Below are 21946 nucleotides of genomic sequence, written 5' to 3' on the forward strand. Positions count from 1 at the left end.
ACTTTTGCATTATATGTATAATTTTTAAAAATGTATCACATGTTTTGTACATGTGACTTGTATCTTATTTGTGCTTTACAACTATTTACTTAACTTTTCAAATTTAAACATAAAAAAAAATTATAATGGTGATCATAGATATATTAAGTAGTACACGACTACACGTATTGTTAATTGATGCAACTAATATGGCCATACAAGCATAATCACGACGTAATACACTTAGGATGATCCCTACAAGTTCCTCTTTTTAATTTATTATAAAATATTTTATAATTTTTTATAAAATATCTACTATTATTTTTACTTATCTTTAATAAATAAAGTTGGTGTAAGTTAAAACAACAAAAATTTGAAAATATTTACTTTAGAAGTTGTGATTTATCATCTCAATCATGTTTTTCTTGTGTCGAGCACAGGAAAACAATGATGAAATTCACACTCATTCATGTCATGATGAGTCAATAACCTATATCTCCTTAGATCTTAACATGATACTTGGTTTTGCACCTTTTTTTTTGTGTGTGGCAATGAATGAATTGAAAGTTGAACAATGATGTTTGCTAAAAAGGACACGTAGAAGATGTAAGTTGTATCCTAGGATGTAAATTGTAAGATGATAAAGACTTCCATGGATGATATCACCATAGAGGTTGTTGAAGAATGCCAATAGTGATATTAGAACTTCAATAGTAACAGTAGCGGCAACTGTTGAAACTTTCCAGGAAGTGTTAACATTAGTGTCTTTAGGTTCTAACTCTCAAAGTGGACTCATTACTTTAGATGGTCTCAATCAAAGGTTTATTACCAACATAAAAGGAAGGGTCTTAGCATTTGCATTCATTTCTCAATAAAGAAAACTCTAATAATTTAAAAGTAAATTTGAGAATATGGATGCTGAATTTTTTTAATGAAATTTCTGGTTCAATTTGAGCATTGAAAATAAACCATGTAGGAGGAATATTGCTTTAATTTTGGTGAGAATTTTCAAGTCTAATTGTTTGTGATTTCAAGTGCTAACTAATAAGAACCTTGCTTGTCATGAAGCCCTAACGAGGCATATTGCCTTGACAGAAGCACATATATATTTGTGATTGAGAGACCATGCAAAGGACCATTAAATATAGCATCCTTATCTTGATGCAAGGCTTGGTGATTGTATGGAAGAAAGGGTACCTACTCCTACATTGTTGAGCTTCACGGATAACGCAAAGAATGCTATTAGATTGTTCTTCCAAGGCTTCCCTTTGGCCATTTCATGTTGTTTATGGACCACTTTTTTGTGGCTCAATGAGAATGGTAAGTAAGAAAGTCACCTTACTATGCCTATGGTATAGAAATACAAAATGGTGATGTTGATTGTTGTTTGAATGACAAGTCGTAACTATCACAAAAAATATCGAAAAATTATTAAAAACTTCAATTTTCTTGATTTGTTATGCTATAACAAGTGGATGAAGAACAAAATAACATATAGTGCATAGAACATTATAATGTACTAATTTATTTTTTTAAAGATGAAAACAGGTCATGCTAATCCATAGCCTAATTGTAACTAATTTTGGATCTCAAGTTAGGCTATGTTTTCTTTTATTGAAATGTTAAACTAAACTTATTTATTAAGTGAGTCAAGTCAAAGCTTTTTCTAAAGCATATTTAATTAAAAATTTTAAGATTCAAGTCATAGACTAACCTAGGAAGAGACTTTATTATAAAGTAGACTTTTAAATAAGTTAATAAGCTAAGTCAAATATTTTTTTTTAAAAATTAAGCTAGAATTTAAAAAAAATAGCCCATATCAAATAAATATGTTAAATTTAAACTTTAAGAATTAGATTAAACTTGAACCTTATAAAGCTTAAGTAAACTTAACCTGTATTCGCCCTACCTCTTTTTGTTAGGGGGAGAGGAAATAATAGAAACATTCATCTTAGTTGTATATAGTTAAGCAATTAAGTAATCAGATAACATAATAATTAGATAGTTAGGATTTAATTAACTACATATAATTTCAGTTTAGATAAATTTTTTAATAAATATTTATAAAAGTAAAAAAAGTAAGTAATAATATGAATCAAACTCTTTTTATATGTCAAAATCAATTTATATTTTCTATTTTTTATAAATTATTTTTATTTAATTTCTTTAAAAATTTAAAAGATAAGTTATTTTTAATTTATAAAAAAAATATTTATTTTTTATATTATTTTTATTCTTTTACTAGGATTTATATATAAGTTTACCCAAATTAAATTATATTTATGTTAATTATATGTCTTATTATATATCACTATACATATTCATATATGAGCCCTTATATTGTAAATACCTAAGTTCATCACTTGACCACTCATAAACACTTTCTTCTCATTTCCCCCCAATTACAGACAGGTACTATGCATCAAATTCTCTCACTTTATTGCTCTCCTTAATTTTTTTTTCCTTCCCAATGAAGCCTTGAATCAATAATATTATAAATATTAATTAAATTAATTTAGACGTTAAAATCAGTTGATATTTGATGATTCTTTACTTCTAATTAATAAAGTATTTTAAAAAATAAATTTATACGAAAACTCATTAACATTTACATCTATAAATGAGTAAATGATAATAACAAAGTCATAGTTGCTAAGCTAGAATGATCATTTGGCCCGTTGGAGAAGAAACCCAGAAAAAGATGGGAATTTCAATTTGATTGACTTATTTCACATAATTTTTTAATTCTAACGTTAGTTTAATCATTTTTTGTTATTTCAATATGAGAACCTAAATGAAACTTTTAATGGTGAGTGATTAGAAAACAAAATGGATTTTTCAATCAAGAATAAATAATTGCAAAACTTATAATCCATTGTTTTGACTTCATTTAGAAAGATAAAATAAATTAATTGCTATTATTAGTGGGGTTGCCATAAAGCCGTTTCTCTTTACAAAGCTTATATTCTAACTTTTATTCAGTCTCATCCACACCTACTTCCAAGTTCCAACATATACTAACCAAAACACTTTGTTTAATTTAATATCCTCTGTTTTACTGTTCCTTGCAATCTTAATGGTACTTATTTCTTCATTTTTATAAGAAATAATATATTTTTTTTTAAAATTATAAAAATATAAATGTAGCTCAAATATGTTAATTATATTTTTTTACATTTTAATTTTATTACAAAATTTATATTAAGTAGATATTTACTATTCAATATATAATATAAATAATTAATTCAGTTATTTGATATAAATATTTTAAAGGAAAATATAAAATTATAATGTATAACTAATTTTTCTTAATCTTGATAAATTAATTATTTATTTATTATAAAAAATATTCTACAAAACCTGCCAGTTTTAAGCATATATAGAAGTATAATAAAACTGCCTAAATGAGTATTACACATCAATCCTCCATCAATAAAACTGTCCACCCTTATTTAAATATAGTGTGTAGATAGATATAATTAAGTCATATATATATATATATTATTAATGAGTGAAATTATTATAATTAATGTTTTAATTTAGTTTTAATTTAATTAAATAAAATTATTAATTAAATTAAAACATTAATTAATGATCTAAATATATATTATTAATGAGTGAAATTATATTTAATTAGATTAAAACATCAATCCTCCCTCACTCAGTTTATTTAATTAATGTTTTAATTTAGTTTTTTTATTTTATATTTTTAGTAGTTTATTATCAAGTATATCATATGATATTAAAAATTATATTTAATTATTATAATTCAGTACTTGTTGTGCGGTTAAATCAGTAAACCTTGACCTGGTGTTTATATAAGTTCATTTTTAAACATTGTCGTTTAATATGTCTTAAATATATTTTTACTTTATTAAAAAATAAATTCATATTATTTAAAAGTGATACATACATTTTATCTAGTAAGCAAAATTTTATACATTATAATTTTTATATTAATTGATATAAAAATTAATAAATTTTATTAATATGAAAATTTATAATCAAATATAGTGTAAACAAGTTACTCATCAATATTGTCAAATTAAATTCTTAAATTAATACAAATATATAAAATATCTTCTTCTCAATAATATAGAAAAGATTACACGACAAAGAGAGTATTGCGTTTTAAAAGATATAAACTTGAGTTTATATTAAAGGAATGAATCATTAAAAAGTGCATGAAAAGAATGTAAAAATTGTCTTATTAGAATTCCTAATTTGGTTACTTTGAATTAAACACCACATTCAGCAATTAGCAGGAGTTATATTGGTAATGGACCACTTCTGACGTCAAAATACTCCATCTTTTTTTTAAATATAATTATTTCAAAAAAATTTATGATATTTAATACAACATTCTTTATAAAATTTTAAATATACTTATTATTTTTATATATTTATTTCTTATAATTAATAATAGTAAATTAAATTTTTACAAATATAATAATTTTTAAAAATTTAATGCATTAATTAATTTTAATAATTTTTAATCTATATAATTTAATTGAAATGTCTTATAAATAAGATAAGAAGAAATTAAACTAAAAGTGTATATATATATATATATTATCCTCTTCTTGTAAAAGTTGTTAACAATATTGATTGGAGGAGTATGAAGAAGAGATATATGCATGTAGCTCACATGACATAACTGCTCTCTTAACCATAGCTGGTGTTCTCCTTGTGTTACAATTAAATACTTCCCTTTAAGAGTGTACCTAAAAAATCTTTCGTTATTCAATTCCACCTTTGCGTGGAATCAACATTACATAAACACATACATAGGACAAGCGAGATTGTATGAACACACTTACACACACATTCTCTCTCTCTCTCTCTCTCTCTCTCTCTCTTCTTACTTTCTCTCTCTAAACTTTACATGCACAAATGCTTGCTTAGACTAATCAAACAAATTTCCATTTTGTGTGACCAAAACTCTATCTTTCTTTATTCCTCTTTCTCTGTGGTTGGCAAAGTCAACATGCAAGAGCAAGATTTTTAGGCTCAAATGGTTTTCATTTCATGGTTTGAGCAATTTTAAGTACAAAAAACATAATCTTTTTGTTGAATTGGATTCTGGGTTGGTGCCTGTTTTTGAGGCTGAATAGGAGAGAAAGAGGGGTGTGATGAACAAATGAAGAACGAAGAGCAGGCTCGTAGTTTGTTTGGAATTTCACTCTCTGACAGACCCAAATGGCAACAATTCCTCATTTGTTCTTCTGGGTTCTTCTTTGGTTATCTTGTTAATGGCATATGTGAGGTAAATTATTGGATGATATGTCATACATGCTTTGTACCTTGTGGCTTTTCTTGAATCCTTTTTGGATTGGTTTATGTAATCTTTGTAGTTGCAGAAATAGTGGCAATATATGAGAAGAAAGAAAACAAAATTTGATTTTTTTTTTTGTTTCTCTGTGTGTGTTGGTGTAGAAGGGGTTAAACTTGGTCTTTTTTTGTTTGGTTTGGGAAATTTCTGTCCTGTTAGTTTTCTTTTCTTTTCTTTCATGATTAGTAGCAAAAATTAATTTTCCAGGAAAATTGTTTCTCAAAAGTCCAAGATTTATCTGCCTTTTGTTATTCCTTCTGGTTATCTCTCTGGGATACTAATTATTTTTCTCTTTGGGCTGATTTTCAGGAATATGTGTATAACAGGCTCCATTTTAGGTAAAATTCATCACCTTGGTACTATTTCTTCATTACTGCTTTGTAGCTTTGAATGGAGACTTATGGTGACATGGTTTCTTGTTTCAGCTATGGTTGGTACTTCACATTTGTTCAAGGGTTTGTTTACCTGTTTCTGATTTACCTCCAAGGCTTCACAAGCAAGCAAATGGTGAATCCATGGAAAACTTATGTGAAGCTTTCTGCTGTACTCATGGGTTCCCATGGCCTAACAAAGGGATCTTTGGCTTTTCTTAATTACCCTGCACAAATCATGTTCAAATCCACAAAGGTAACTGACAAAAGCACATGGAAAAAATAAAAGCCATCATTACTTTACTCAAATTTGAAGGAACTGAAATGTATCAGTTATGGTTTTAACACCTTAAATTAATTTTATCTTATTCCTAAGTTAATTATACTGGGAAACAGATTGTCTATTTGTCTCATTTATGTGCTTACATCATTGCTGAATTAATGGCACTTATAGTTCAATTGCTCCAAATTAGTTGACTTGTTCTAGAAATTCTATCCTGTTTTTTGGCCTCTTAAACTGTGTCAAGATGTTATATTTAACTGAACATTCAAATATATTATAATCAATTTTGGTGTAACAGGTTCTGCCAGTGATGATAATGGGCGCTTTCATACCGGGTTTGAGAAGGAAGTATCCAGTGCATGAATATATATCTGCAATACTTCTTGTAGTTGGCTTGATTCTGTTCACACTAGCAGATGCACAGACATCACCAAATTTCAGTGTCATTGGTGTTATTATGATATCTGGAGCATTGATCATGGATTCTTTTCTTGGAAATCTGCAAGAAGCAATATTTACAATGAATCCTGAGACCACACAGGTATTTTTCATCTTTTCCTACTCTTTGCACTTTTTATGACAAAATTGTGATTTGGTGAGTTTGGATTCTTAACTTAATCAAGCGCTCATTTATAATTTTTTTTACATGAGGACTTATGCTGTAAGTTTAATCATGAAATTTATTATGATAAGTTAAAAATATAGGTTATACTAATAATAAGTTAAAAAAAACTTATGAAAGTCATAAGTTATATCTTTAAGCGTCTCATAAGTTCTTCCAAACATTCCCTTAAGCTATTGTCTATTAATAGCATATAAAAAATTCTAATACTTTTTTCATTGTTAACACAGATGGAGATGCTCTTTTGCTCTACAGTGGTAGGTTTGCCTTTCTTAATCCCACCCATGCTTTTTACAGGAGAATTATTCAAAGCATGGACTTCATGTTCACAGGTAAATTTGGAATATAACACCTCCTTTTCCACACTCTACTATGTTATGCTTTCTTGTCAACGGAATCACCTTTTCTTGTCCTTGCAGCATCCCTATGTGTATGGGGTGTTAGTCTTCGAAGCAATGGCCACATTTATAGGTCAAGTTTCTGTCCTCTCCCTCATTGCAATTTTTGGTGCTGCCACCACAGCCATGGTAAATTGCTTTCATGAGATTTTCTTGCTTTTATTATTATGTCAGTTTGGACCATTCTACAGCGCCTAACATTAATAAGTCTCATGAAAAAACATGCACCACCATGAGGTCTTTCCCTTAAATGCTAATAAATGACCAAACATTTATATTAAATATTTGAATTTGAATTCAAAGTTGACTTGGCATAATGCATGGGATGCTATGAAATCTCCCACCCTTTTATTTAAGTTAATCTTATTGATTTTTTTTTAATCTGGGCAACATTGTATATTATAAAAAATCAATAAATAGTTAGTTTTTATTAAACATTATAGTATTTAATGACATTAATGCATTGAATTACATAATTTTTAATACAGATTTATTATACATAGATTTTTATCATGTGGATTTAGAAAAATCAATTATTTATTGATGACATATTATAAAAATCAACTACAAATATGGGATGATGCTTCATATTTCAACTTTAATCACGTTGTGTGGTCCTCACTTACTTTCCTTCATTGAATTTTCTCACAGATAACAACAGCAAGAAAAGCAGTGACATTGCTATTATCATACTTGATATTTACAAAACCATTAACAGAACAACATGGGAGTGGATTACTACTCATAGCCATGGGAATCACATTGAAGATGATACCTGATAACAAACCCACCAACACCAAGAGGGTCTTAAATCCTTCTGCCAGGGTCAATAGTGCAAAATCTAATGGTGATGAAGAGTTGGGGACTCTGCCAGATTCTGTAGAAGAAGAAGACGATGAAAGGAAGCCCTTGGTCTAGCACAATATGCAAATTTTATTTTTGAACTCATTATTTTTAAATTCATGATTTCTTTATCATTTTCATATCTTGTTAAGGAAAAAGAAAATAATTTGCTGTTCAATTAGCATTTTTATATTAATTGTTTAATTGAATACTTTAGATTTAAATTCATTTACAATAATAGCGCATTTATAGGTTTTTCTTCGCTGAAGCATTTGAACAAAAAACTTACTAAGCTGTATGTTTCCTTTTTGAGGAATTTTTCAAGACATTTTTTTATTAGTGGGTGAAATTTTTGTGTTTTATCAAATGATGTGAGCTTAATTTCTTATTTAATAAATCTTATTCATTGCTCAATGATATTTAAATTTCACCTAACAGTAAGTTTCTTGAAAAACAAAATGTGTTGAGTGTGTGATTAGTAATCTTTTAATTTTTTTAAAAAAATTCTGAGAGATAATATAACGAGAAAAAAGAAATTACACAAAGATATATGTTTTCATCGAAAAGATTTTAAATTAATATTGTCTATGATTAAATAATATAATTCTACACCTTAACGAACTGTTTGACTGAACTTAAAAATATAGTACTACATCATAATAAACAAAAAATAGTTTTTATTAGTAAAGTCTTGACGTGTTTTAAACTACAGGTATAACATTCATACAGAAGTGTATGTACTAGTTATTAGTCAAGTCGTGACGTGTTTTAAACTACAGCTATAGATTATAACATTCAAATTATACACAGCTAATAACTAGTGCATACAATTTTATTTGAAATTAAACAAAGTTTAATAATAGATGTAAAAGAAGAGTGTTTTATACTCTGTGGTAAGTCCATACGGTGGCCATGTGCTCATCATGGAAACGTGTCAATCAATTACCCTTAAACAGTAAAAAAGAATTGCACTCATTGTCTACGTGTTTGTGCAAAGGCATGCAAATTGACACCAATTAATGAATCACTGTGAAAACACAGTAAAATCATTTATTACCACAATTGACCACTATATAGTATATACCATAAAATAATAATAAGTGTTAATGGGTGAGAGAGCTGGCAGCAGTGGTGGCACCACCACAAGGCTCCTCCAGAGAGCGGTGGAAGATGGTGGTGATTCAGAAAGGAACAGTGAGAGACCAAGAGAGCCATGGAAAGGAGAATATGTAAAGAGCATCGTGTATGGAGGGCTTGATGCCATTATTACTTGCTTTTCTCTCATTTCCTCTATTTCTGCTAGCAGTAGCTCCTCTGGTATGTGTCCCATTCCTTTAAGTACTAATAATTATCTTTTGCAAGTAAAATTACTATTTGCATATTGATTTTTGTGTCATTTAGGTTAAATTGGAGTGTAATTAATTTTAGTGAAATTGATTTTGAACTATTAATTATAATTAGGATGTGAATATAAATTAAGTTAACGGTTTTTTTTTTTTTTTTGTGTTTAAAGGTGTATGATATTTATATACATAATTATTGAATCTAATATATTGATAAAATAAAATTTATCATTTATTAATTTTTCTTATATATCTTTTATATATGTTAAAAAAAATTGTTAATTTAACACATGTTTAAATTATTTTGAATGTTTTTCATGTTAACTAATTTTGTAAGTGTAAAATACAGGAGGACAAATTCTCTAGTGTACTTAAATCTTTGAAGGTCATCACATTCTAATGTTGTGAATACGTACGATTTATGAAAGAAAAACATTAGTATCACTTTATTCAAATAATGGCAAATTATTTGATTTATTATTATTAGTTTTATTTATCTACAAATTTGTAGTTGAGTTTGAGTACAACTGTACATGGGCGAAAATTGTTTCATCTAACTTCGGTTTCTACGAAGAAAAAGGCTTGGTTGGTGGAGATTGCAGGTGTGGTCCCTTGTGATGTAGTTAGAACATCAAAGACCTTTTCTTGAAGTTATGGAAGAAAAGGGATTTTTGTAGTGTTATGATTGTATGATAGGTACTTGCAGCTTCTTGTCCTTTTCACAACAAAATTACACTAACTGTGCTTGTGCAGAAGACAAAATTTTGATGCAGATTGAAATGGGGGAGCATCTTTAATTTTTTTTATGCTACATATCACAATAAAAAGGGAAAATGATTAAGTATGGCTTCAATACATGAACCAGCCCATGCTTTCTAATAGGAAAAGCTCTTTTAAATGAATTCATCTTTGAAGTTATAAGTAAACCTTGTCCTAATATCCTTTCATAACAGAATAAAGGCTTTATTTGTGCTAATAATAATATAAGGAAAATGTTTTACTGACATCTAAAATTTAGAAGTGTATTTTTTGAATGCGTGTAGATATAAAAAAAGGAAAAGTAAGTAAGAGATAGAAATAATTGTATGGGATGTGTGACAATTTCTAGATGTTCAAATGATAGAACTCATAATTTAATATGAACAATGACGATATAGTTCCTCCTAACTCTAGATTCCTACCTACCTATAGTTTGAGACCATTATTGTGGTATACAGCTATGGCTTTTCTTACTAGTCACTACTAGACTAATTGAACACTATGAGTGGAGGGTATGGACTAAAGGAAGTGTGTGTGTGTGTGTGTGTGCTTGTTTAGTCATGTTTGTCTGAAATATGATACTGATTCTCATGTCATTGATGCAAAAATAGATTACATATATATGAAGGTGTAAATGATATTTTAACTGATGTGCTACATTATGGATGTAGTAGATGTGCTGGTTCTTGGGTTTGCAAACTTAGTGGCTGAAGCAATATCAATGGGGTTTGGGGACTTTGTGTCTGCTAGTTCTGAGAAGGATGTGATAATTGAGGAAAGGAGAGTGACAGAATGGGATGTCATGAACCATAGGGACAATGAGCAAACAAAATTGGTCAGACACTATCAAGCTCTTGGAATGGACTACAATGACGCCACCATGGTATGTATGAGAGGAAAAATAAACCATTTGGTTATTATTGGGAGAAATTTGTAACAAAATTTTGCTAAAGCCAACTGATTTTTGTTTCAAAATATTCATTTATTTGGCCTTTATAGATAGGAAGTGCCAAATTGCTTCTAAGTTTTAACATCAATTTTGTTACTTGGTGCAAGGTTGTGGACATATTTACAAAATACAATGATATTTTGGTGGACCAAAGAATGGTGGCAGACAAAGGAATGCTGCCATCTGACCAAGAAGTGAAGCCTTGGAAGAATGGCATATGCACCTTTGCATCATTCATGCTCTTTGGCTCAACTCCTTTGCTTTCTTTCATCATTCTAATACCATTTACTGACAGTGACACTGTTAAGCTTGTTAGTGCTTGCTTTGTTTCTGCACTTGCCCTTGCTCTTCTTGGGGTGGCAAAAGCAAAGATTGCTGGTCAAAACATCATGTTCTCTGTGACTATTACACTTTTCAGTGGTGCCCTAGCTGCGGTTGTTGCTTATTTAGTAGGATGGTCGCTTAAGCATGTGGCAGGACTAGAGGGTTGATCAACTAGAGTTGAAGTTATTGTATATGAGAACACTTCTTGGGTAATGAAAGATGTATTTGGTTAAACTGGCCTTGGTGCTCGCAACGTCCAAATTTTGGTATGTCAACCAATAGAAAATATACTTTTGGTCTCTCAAAATATATCGATTTTTCTCTCAAAATTTACCATATTTTAATTTTAATCCGTTTAAAAAAAATGTTAATTTTAGTTCCTTTACTAATTTGGTTTTACATAAAAAACGACACGAGATATGTCATAATATTTAAGTTAATAATCTACTTATTTAATAGTTACTAAGAATTTAAATTAATAATTTTAAAAAATACTGAGACTAAAATTAAAAATAAATTTGTAGAGATTGAAATTAAAATTGGGTGTATTTTGAACGATTAAAAATATATTTAATTCGTGTCTAATATATATATTTTGGGTAGCTTATAAATGCTCTTAAATTTTGTATTTGTTCACAGCAGTTTGCTAAATTTTCTGAAAATCCTGTTTATGCATAGGTAATATTAGTTGAATTTCTGTAAGTGTTAGTATTTGATTCTACTACTTTCCTATATTAATCTTTTTCGATTTTTCTATAATAGTACAAAGTCTTCATTCTTGAGAGAAAGAGATAATTTTCTATTCAATTCTTTTTTCTTTGATATGTGATTATTGAAGCCAATTATGTATTTTGTATTGGTTCAAAAAGTATGGCGACTGAAATATCATTTTGATTTGACTCAAATGAGATCAGACAAGTAAATATTTAAAAAGATGAAAATCTTCATTTTTGTTTTTAAAAGATAAAAATGTCCATTAGTTTAAATATTTGAAATTAATTCATATATAAAAAATTAAAGACAAAATTATTTGTTTAGGGTAAAATTTACTTTCATTTTTTAATTTTTTTTTCATTTTAGTCTTCCAACTTTTAAAATTTTTTTTTCTTAGATTTTCAATAAAGTTCCTAGCGGCTTTTCTTTTTCCTTTCTCCTTTCATATTCTTATACTTAAATCTTAATCTTCTTATCACTAATATTAAGCTATAAACAAATTAACTTTCTAAATATCTATTTTTTATCTCTATGTCTGCCATAACAAGAACATGAAGCATCCTATGATTTGCAGCAAGAGTAGGAGAGCCACCATGTCTCATTACTTGGCACTAGAAAACACAGAACCCTACACTATCTTCTCTACCCCAGTATTTAGGGAAATAACTCTCGAAAGATAATGTACTTGTTCTAAATTTTAGAAGGAATCTAAGAGTCAATGGAAAAATGTAGAAGTTAATTTTAAATTCATCATATTAAAGGTGAGTGCTTGATGTTGTTAATAACAAGAAGATAGAATTTTGAGAATAAAAAAATGAAAGAAAAAAAAAAGAAGAAGTGCCAAAAATAACATCAGAGATTTGAAGAAGAAGAAGATGATGAATAGTGTTACATAATACACGTGACACAAAACGACAATTTTTTTTAATAAAGTTAGAGTTTTTAACAGAGAAGTACCTATTTGAAACTTTTGTAAAAGTTAGAGGATTAAAATAAAACAAAAAAAAGTTAGAAGATGAAAATAAATTTTAGGAACGAAAAGAGTAATTTTGTTAAAATTAAATAAATAATTTTTTTAAAAATGTTTTAAAGAACAAAAATGATAACTTTTATCTTTTTAAAATTAATGTAAATGATATAAATATAAATTAAGTTATACTCAAGTTTTTCATTTTTAAATTTATTACTTTCTACTTAAGCGAGTTAAACATGAAGAAAAATAATAAGCAAAATTTAAACTCATTAAATGTCACTAGTTTGGTATAACTAGGAATGAGATAATTATAACATTTTTCATAGCAAAAACTTATTTCTTATTTTTCATCATCATTTTTTTCAGCTCCATGATACCAAATGGAGCTAAACAACACTTCAAAATCAAAACAAGTGAACAGGGATTTTAAGTGTACAAATGAAAGAGATTTGACATAAAAGATCTCTAGTAAGTAATAACTATCACTCAAACCTCTAACAAAATACTATTGGTTAAAGATAAGGGAACAAGAAGAGTGTGGCATGGTTAATCAAGAATAATCACCTCTTCTTCGTTCAGTGATAACTGTAGTGCATGTTCTGCTTCTTTCAAGAATAGCCGAGTTAGCTGCTTTTGGCCTCGCCGATATACTATAGCACACTTCTTGTTTCTAGTCATGAACTTTGATTCCTCTGATTCATTTCCCTTTATGCTGAAATTTTGGGTGAATGAACAAAATCAAGGAATATCGCACACTAAGAATCAGTTTGGATAAACTTTATAATAGACATTTATAAGAGACAAAATGAATCAAGGAAATAAAATTAATTAAACTTGTATAAATTAATTTTTTCCTCATCTAACAAAGCCTGACATTCTTGCTTACAAAAGTCTTATGGATAGGGTTTTACAATTGAATAACTCAAACTAGAAGCTGATCCAAACTGGGCTAAGTGAGGATTCTTTCACGCAAAACAGAGAAGTTTATACATATTGGAAATGCAGGGCTTAAAATTTCAACCAACATTAACACACTTGAAACAAATGGTGGGGGTAAAATGTCTGACTGAAAATTATGAATCACATTAGTTAAGCATCATTATTATAGTACAAAAAAGTGCATGCATAAGGAAAAAATATCAGTTTCTAATTATTATTTTGTAAGAGGAAAAAGGGAGAAAATAAATTGAAGAAAAAATGTCACTTCATACCCAACAAAACCAGATTTGTATGCAACCAAAAATGTTAAACATGTAATTTCAATGGAAGAGCACGTGCATGCATTTAGTAGTGGTTTGAGTCGTGAAAGCAGATTGAGTAATGTCAGCACCAATTGTAACTCAAGTTATAGATGAAATTTTGAATCCAAGAAAACCTTATCTACAGCAGTTTAATGAGAGATTCTTACAAATATCGATTGAACCACGACATAACATCCAAAGAATTTAATACAAGCATACTCAATCTCTTTCATAATCAAATAAAAATAGAACTTTCATGTAACCTTTTAATAATTAAATAGATTAGGAAGTTGTTACGCTATCCATAAGGATAAGGTTAAATATTTGTTGGTCATTGGTTTTAGTATAATCATTGAAAATTCATTAAATATATTTAACAAGAAATAAAATAATTGATTACTCAACTCAGGTACCAATAGTCTTGAAAAGGAAAAGATAGGTACTGGAGCAATTCCTGATGATTTAAGGGACATGAATACTATAATCAAGGACATTAATTTCTACCTTAAATTGCTCATGTACTGCTTGCTATCTTCTTGGCTATCAATAATAAGGGCCTTCTTTAGTAAACCAAGATCACTTTCCTCTGTTCCGGAACTCTCTTCAAGCTCCATCATTCTTGAATGCAGTGAAATCAGTAAGGCATTGCAAGACATCAATATTGGTGTTCTAGTGTGTGCTACTGCTTATTTTCTCAATTAATAAAATGACACATTGAAAGATATTCAACATCAAAAGCAGAAATCAAGTTGCAGTCAGAAGCATGCAGACTAGGAGTAAGGCCTGACACTCACTTCACACGAAGAAGATCAACAAGCAATTGTAAAGCTCCGGAATCACCGCAGACCTCCCACACTGCTGATTGGACATCTGTATCTGATAGTTGTCTATCCCCTTCAGGTCCAACAAGCTTTATAGAAAGCATAAAATTGTATTAATGTTGAATTCTGATGAAATTGAAAATAAAACAATTCAAATTAACATAATGCTTATTACTTTGCTTCACGGTTGTCTAGATGTAATATATTGACTTTATTTTATCCCATTCCCAGCTTAAAATCAGCCAACAATTAAAGGAAATGGCAGGAAGGACATGTAAGTGACCTTAAATGCATTATTACTGATTATGTTTATATAACCAAGTAAACAGTTTCTAAAGTAAATTAAAACATAAAAGGAGGTTATGCATTAATCATGTCTTATAGAAAATTATAGAACAATTATTAAGGCATGTAAAATTGTATTTGACCTTGAAAAAGAATTACAATAGCAAAGGGGATTCAGTATATCAATATTGTCATCAACAGTAACTGTAGAAAAGGCAAGGTCTGTTTTGTTAAAAGATAAATGCATAATATAATTTTTAGACATTGTCCTCATGATGAAAAGCACGGAATTACATGTCAAGTAGCAGAGTTAATTCACTTATAGTAATTAAGTGCTGGAAAAGGGTAGGAAATGTGGTAACTCTTTACAGGAGCTTACCAAAGCAAAATAAAATACAGTTTCAGTGATTATGGCACAGTTAATAGCAAAGATGAAAAATAAAATGTTGCATAGAAACTGCACCTCTTTGAGCATTGAAGAAACCTTGAAAAGTTCATCTTCTTGCATGGCTATGGTCCTCAAAGTAGTCATAAATTTCTCAGGAAATACCAGCTTGTTTACATAAGATGGTGTTTTGCGCTGACCACTCCAACTATAGTTGCAAACTTGGTCAACCTTGCACTTGTTTTTATCTCCACTGTTTTGGGTGCCTATTGGAAAAAATCCATGATCCAGCAAAGTTTTGGGTAAAAGACATCTCATTTCAGCCTTCTGTAAACATAAAACAAAAAAACAGAAAGAAGTGGGAAGTTTTAGAACAATAGTTAGTTTAAAATTGGTCAAATAAATCATATTCTACCCTTTTCAGAATAAAGCAGAATGTTGAAGAAAAAATATTAGCAAACCTGCACTTCAAGAAGCTGGCTTTTGGACTCTGAAAAGGAAATAGCATTAATTGCTTCCGGTGGATAGTGGACCTGGAGGACCCAACAACACCTATAAGTTAGTAAGCCATGTCTATATTAGTAACAACTGTTATCACTTGAATTGAAAAGCCTGTGATAGAGAATATAAAATGAAGCAACATGGCAGCAACCACAGACAAAATCACGTAGGTATTGTCATATTATAGTTGCAATACTAACTGTGTTACGGTGGCAAGAAATTGATAAACAACAGGTAGAAAATACTAAATATTTTAAGGAAAACTTCGCACAAATTCAAGCTTTCAGAAAGCAGCACAAAAAGGGGTCATGATTATAAAAATGAACACAACAAAGCTTCTTTAAAGTAGAAACTGAATTAAGCCATAAAAAAAAATTGAGAAAGGGGGAGTAACATGTTGAAGAATTAAGAGAAATTTATTCTGAGTGCACAAGGTACAAGTATATGCAATTACCATGAGATAGTCATCTGTGCTATCATCAACAACGAAACCATACAGATATAGAAGTTCCTGCAGCAAGTGGAAAATTATGGAAACAATGTAGTACTTGAGATAAGTTTCAAAGTAACTTATACATCAACCTTTAACGGAACAGAAACCCCATTTACTTTGGGTCATGCATTTACTAAAATATATATGCAAGTATTAAAGTATATATTCAAATGTATTCATAATGGTACAAGTGAACTCAGTTAAAAAACCCAGTCCATGGTGCAATGCTTTGTTGGCAGTTATTGGCCAGATAATTATGTATCTGGTTCAACTAAACATTTTACAGTCATGTTGAATAAACTGCCAACAAGATATTGCACCAGTATTGGCCAAATGCAGAAATCTTATTTCCCCCTTGTGCATAAAAGATTGATGCTTAATAAAAAGAACAGAAGAGTAAAATAAAATATAGATAACAATATGGGAAAATGGTTTCTTATTTTTTCAACCATGGAACAACATAAAGTACCTCATTTCCCTTGTTGCCATAACAAATGGAAATTTCTTGATCAATCTGCAAGGGACTTTGAGCAGCTTTGCAATCAAGAAAACAATTGAATTAAAGGGAGTAGTTTCATAGATATTACACAATGAAACTACTTAAATGGAGGAGAGAAATTAAATTATAAATTTGACAGTAACTACTACAACTGCAGAGGCACAGGAAAACACTTATTTGGATGTTAGCAAGGATGCTGAAAAGTAACAAAAAAGAAAGTTACCAACCAGAAAGAAGATACATGGAGAAAGGAACTCCTGTTGTTAAACCAGTTCCATCAACTTCCCAAGTTGCTATTGGCTTCAGATCTGATTGGGCATGTATTCAAGGTAAATCACATAAGGAATTTGATACATTCATATATGGCATGAATATAACTCACCCTGGCACAAAGCCAGGAAACATGTATGCATAGAAGGATTGAAAGTGTTGAGTTGAGAAATCACATGGCATTATCACTTTATAGTTTGCACTAAAATATCACAATGGTGGCAAGAAGGATTGACATCTAGGCTGTTGGATCTTAGAGGCTTTGATAATGTGAAGAACTTAATAGACCAAAATTTATAAGCTGTTAGGTGAAGGTCTAAGAATGGATTTTGTGTCATGATATTAAACAGTTTATAACGTTGAAACAATCATAACCAAATCAATGATGAAAAGAAAAGGAAAGTACTTAAAAAACAGATAGGGAAGTGAAATGTCAGGGGTTCAAGCACCAATGTACCATGGTTACAAAAGTCAATTCCAGGGACAAGACCCTCTACCCAAACATTGTCTCCTTGCACTGTGTTACATGCCATTTCCCTGGTTACATTGTCAGATTTTTTAACCTGTCTTCCTGCAAATAAAACTTCCCTATTTCAATGTCATTTTTCACTCTCAAATTCAGAGAACCACTAAATTATGACCTCTCAATTGGTCACATAACAGAAGAAAATAGTTTTTAGAAATTAATAAAATAAAAATATGGACTCACTTTTTTCATCAGCTTCTGGAATGTGACTGTCATGAACTTCTGGAATTTCTGGAAACACATAAGAACGAGGCATTGGAATGTTCAAAGCGCGGCTCCAAAATACTGAATTCGCCCTAGCAAGAAGGCAAGTCTGCTATCAACCTCCAAGGATTTATTTAAAATTGTATATAAAATTCACTAGAAGCACACTACATACCAAAGGAAATCTTCAAAGCTCACCTCACTGAAAAATCAGGTCAGACAGAAGAGAAGCAAAGTAAGTGTAAAATTTAGCAAACAACTGAAACAAGTAATATGCATAACATGTACTACTAATAGATAAGGGGTAAATAGAAAGGGTAAAGGTGTAAATAACATTGTATTGAAGTCTGTAAGTACAAAATTATAGGATTTGATTGATTTAAATAACATTGTATTGAAAGCCATTTAAATCAATGAAATCCTATAATTTTGTACTTACAGACGCAGACTATGCCCAAAAGAGAAGACAATATCTTGAATGTGATCCTATAACCTACACTTTTTTTTTGACAACTTGAAAAGGTCTATATCCAAGAATTTTTCCATAAGACTTGTCAATTATCATTGCCTATGACATCAATAACCAGATGACTTTTATCTGAATGAAATGAGAGAATAGGACTTATTAGAGAAAGCAGATGTACATTTAACACAGTATACACTATAGAACATCTGCTTCGGATTCTTAATGCCATAATGGTTTTCATATGAGGAGAAGTAGTGAACTAGTGATTATTAAATTATATTTTCACAAATGCCCCAAAACCAAAATACCAAACTGACATATATCCTATATTTATTAAGTCAAAACATAAGACATCAAATTATGTCAATTATGAATAAACCACTTTGAAAACATAAACTGATCAATAAAAATACAATTTCACCCAACACATACATCTCTGAATTTCCATCAAGAGTCAAAAGCTTCTTCACTAAATCCTTCACTTTAGTTTCATACAAAGAAAGCAGGCTTTTCTTCTGCAAGATAAGACAGTTTTCAAATATACTGTTAAGTAAGCCAGAAGTTAATACCACAATTGACATCTGGTTCCATCTCAAACACCAAAATACAAACTAAGCATGTTCACCTGAAAGGTCAAATCAACCAAAAATAAAATCTTGATCTCCATTATGGCCATGGAGATCACATTAGACAAACAAGGTTCAACTTTTGGGTGATTTTCAGATTGTATCTGGAGCTTACTCCTCCAATACAATTCAAGTAATTAGAAAAAATATACTGAAGACAACTAATTCAAATTGACCACCACTAGTCTACTACTCAAAGATTATAGATGACAGCTTCAGAATAGAGAGATCACATGAACTACTTTATGATATTATGTAGGCGTGTAAAATAGATGAATTGGATTAAATTTTAATTTGAATCACAATAGATGAATAAACAATAAACCATTAATCCATTTACAATCCATTAAATTATATTAAAAAATCCAAGCCATCTGTAACTCAGTTAATAAAAAACCATCTAAACCAACCATTAAGCTTGTCCTACGGATGGATATCCAATCCATCCATTTAAGGTGTATTATATTTTGCTTTTTTTTTAAATATTTTAATTTAATAAAGTTGAATATTTATATGCATTCTTGTTCTTAAAAAGTATAGAGTTTAGGACCTATTCCTTGAAGATCTATACCCAACTAATAGACTTTGAACTATTTAACCCAATGGATTACAAAATATATTGGATGGTTCATTATCCATCCAATAACAAATGGTGATCCAACCTAATTAATGCATTCATTTTTTTTTTATAATTAGCTGGGTGGTTTGGATTTATGCATAGATGAATTAGATGGTTAGTGGATAAATGGATTGAATAGCCACCCCTAGTATTATGGTAAACAAATACACATAAGCCAACATGGGGATAACCAGTCTTGTTTTTCGTCATGCAATGTCTTTAAATTGACAAGAAAAGAACACTTTTAACTAAACTGGTTAATGTTATCATGAGTCCCATGATAAATTACCTGCAATTCAGTTGCACGATATAATGGTGTTCCTCTTAGCTCTTGAAGTTCATCATCAGTAAACCAAAGTGGATTTCCAAAAGTGGTTGGAAGCATATCAAGGTACCTGATTTAGTATTAACCACTCCACAATTGAAACTCACAACATAATCTGAATCATGAAGTAAAACACAATCAACCATACATACGGCTTCCACAGAGAATTCTTACGCAAACGCTCCACAACCAGTAACAGCATCATTAATAACCTGTCATCAACATCTCCTTCTTCAAACATTGCTCTACATTCTGGTCCTAGAAGAGGATCTTGCAACACCCTCATTGGAGTAATTGCTAAATCTAGTGGAACAACCAACATAACCCCTGTTTTTCAAAGAAAACAAGAATTACTTTCTCTGTTTCAATGGACAAGGCACAGAGCTATAAACAATAAGGTAAGAACACTAAGCATCTCAATTTTTTTCTGTTTCTGAAGATGCCCATTTTTTTTAGCTTCCAAGGCACGGTGAATACTTTTAATATTCTAAGATTGCAATAAAAGGGCATTGACAGAATTGCACATACTTTCCAATTCCAAACAATAAAACAATATCAGCTATTCTCTAACAAGCAATTACTTCAACTCCTTCTCTCAACTCTATTCATATTTCAAATTGATATTACCATCAGAAACATCTTTATCAGAAAATATGCCAAACCCTTTTCTGGAATCACAGCACTTGATCTTGCAACCCCGTAGCTCCGCCCCATTTGCCTGAATTGAAGACCGAATCAAAATTGAGAAACTTGGCAAAAGACAACATTGAATATTCATGATAAAATGATATCAGAGCTTAATATAATTATCCCTTTGGCCTCAAATTACTAAGCATGTTAACGAACCTGTAGCCACTGCATGAAAGTTTCAACCTTGGCTTCTTCTGGACTCGCCATAGCTCCTTACTCAGCTTCTGGTTTGCGCCTACTTTGATACGAGGGGGTGAAGGTTTAAACTAAGAGGGTTTAATTAATTCAGTACAAATTATAATTATTAAATACTCAATACTGAAATATTGAGATTAAAAATAAAAAGTTATAATTAAGGATATAAATTATTAAAAAATTAGAAAAAAGATAATTATATTTCATTTTCTGAAAGAAAAGTAAATGTTTATTTTGATTTTCTAAGAGATATACGAATATTTGGTTAGTCATTTATTTATAAATACATGAATGATGCCAGGTACTTCCTATATACTTGCTGGATGTCTCACTGTGTTTTAAATAAAGTGTCTTTCTTACCGCACCTAAAAATTCTCTTTTTACGTATATAAAAAGATTTTTTTTATGTAAAAATATAAAATTGTCTTTCAATATCTGTGAGAAAAATATCTTTAATTGCAATTGTATCAACAGATTAATCTGACAATAACTTTTAGTCAGTTTACGGAAACTGTAAGCCTTGTCATTTTAATTAAACCTTTAATTAACGTATAGCTAATGTAATTTTTTTTATCATTTTTGAAAACTAAGAAAATAAAAAAAATACATTAAACACACATTTTAATTTAATAATATATTATTAAAAACTCAGACATTAAATAATGGTTATGATCGTGATTTTTTAGTCAAAGTAATTATATTATATAATTTATATTTCTTTTACAAATGCATATTAAAATCAAAACATTAATTATGTATATTTTTTCAAAATATATTTTTCCAAAATACAAAGATAATGAGTACATTAGAGAACATTTTTTAGATTTTCGAATGTCATAAAAAGAGGTACTATAAAGGTTTTAATTTTTGAATAAAATAAATAAAACAAACTAATAGTGTAATTAATATG

General features: G+C 29.5%; 3 protein-coding genes across 5 annotated transcripts; 2 read left to right on the plus strand and 1 right to left on the minus strand.

Moving 5' to 3' along the window:
* Window positions 1-4583: 4583 nt before the first annotated feature.
* On the plus strand, window positions 4584-8091 carry LOC113861403 (UDP-galactose/UDP-glucose transporter 2-like). 2 transcript variants are annotated; one of them, XM_027494205.1, is made up of 7 exons: window positions 4584-5245; window positions 5621-5649; window positions 5737-5938; window positions 6264-6506; window positions 6818-6919; window positions 7007-7114; window positions 7637-8091. In XM_027494205.1, exons 1-7 carry the CDS (start codon window positions 5120-5122, stop codon window positions 7901-7903), a joined length of 1077 nt encoding a protein of 358 aa, XP_027350006.1. In that variant the 5' UTR covers window positions 4584-5119; the 3' UTR covers window positions 7904-8091. The 2 variants fall into 2 exon arrangements, with proteins under 2 accessions (XP_027350006.1, XP_027350005.1); XM_027494204.1 differs by having other exon boundaries at window positions 6818-7114; window positions 7637-8034.
* Window positions 8092-10370: 2279 nt separating this feature from the next.
* On the plus strand, window positions 10371-11370 carry LOC113862474. The gene is made up of 2 exons (XM_027495558.1): window positions 10371-10813; window positions 10987-11370. The coding sequence occupies exons 1-2, from the start codon at window positions 10580-10582 to the stop codon at window positions 11368-11370; spliced, it is 618 nt and encodes a 205-aa protein (XP_027351359.1). The 5' UTR covers window positions 10371-10579.
* A 1783-nt stretch (window positions 11371-13153) lies between these two features.
* On the minus strand, window positions 13154-21291 carry LOC113861594. 2 transcript variants are annotated; one of them, XM_027494519.1, is made up of 16 exons: window positions 20998-21291; window positions 20779-20869; window positions 20304-20478; window positions 20116-20221; window positions 19014-19096; window positions 18291-18317; window positions 18095-18207; window positions 17843-17956; window positions 17343-17423; window positions 17086-17150; window positions 16578-16634; window positions 16084-16155; window positions 15701-15949; window positions 14926-15041; window positions 14636-14749; window positions 13154-13602 (listed from the first exon to the last, which is right to left on the minus strand). In XM_027494519.1, exons 1-16 carry the CDS (start codon window positions 21046-21048, stop codon window positions 13437-13439), a joined length of 1680 nt encoding a protein of 559 aa, XP_027350320.1. In that variant the 5' UTR covers window positions 21049-21291; the 3' UTR covers window positions 13154-13436. The 2 variants fall into 2 exon arrangements, with proteins under 2 accessions (XP_027350320.1, XP_027350319.1); XM_027494518.1 differs by having other exon boundaries at window positions 17843-17968; window positions 20998-21128.
* Window positions 21292-21946: the final 655 nt, after the last annotated feature.

The sequence above is a fragment of the Abrus precatorius genome, unplaced genomic scaffold, assembly GCF_003935025.1.
Source record: "Abrus precatorius isolate BTA unplaced genomic scaffold, Abrus_2018 Scaffold3, whole genome shotgun sequence".
In the NCBI taxonomy this organism is placed as follows: Eukaryota; Viridiplantae; Streptophyta; class Magnoliopsida; order Fabales; family Fabaceae; genus Abrus; species Abrus precatorius.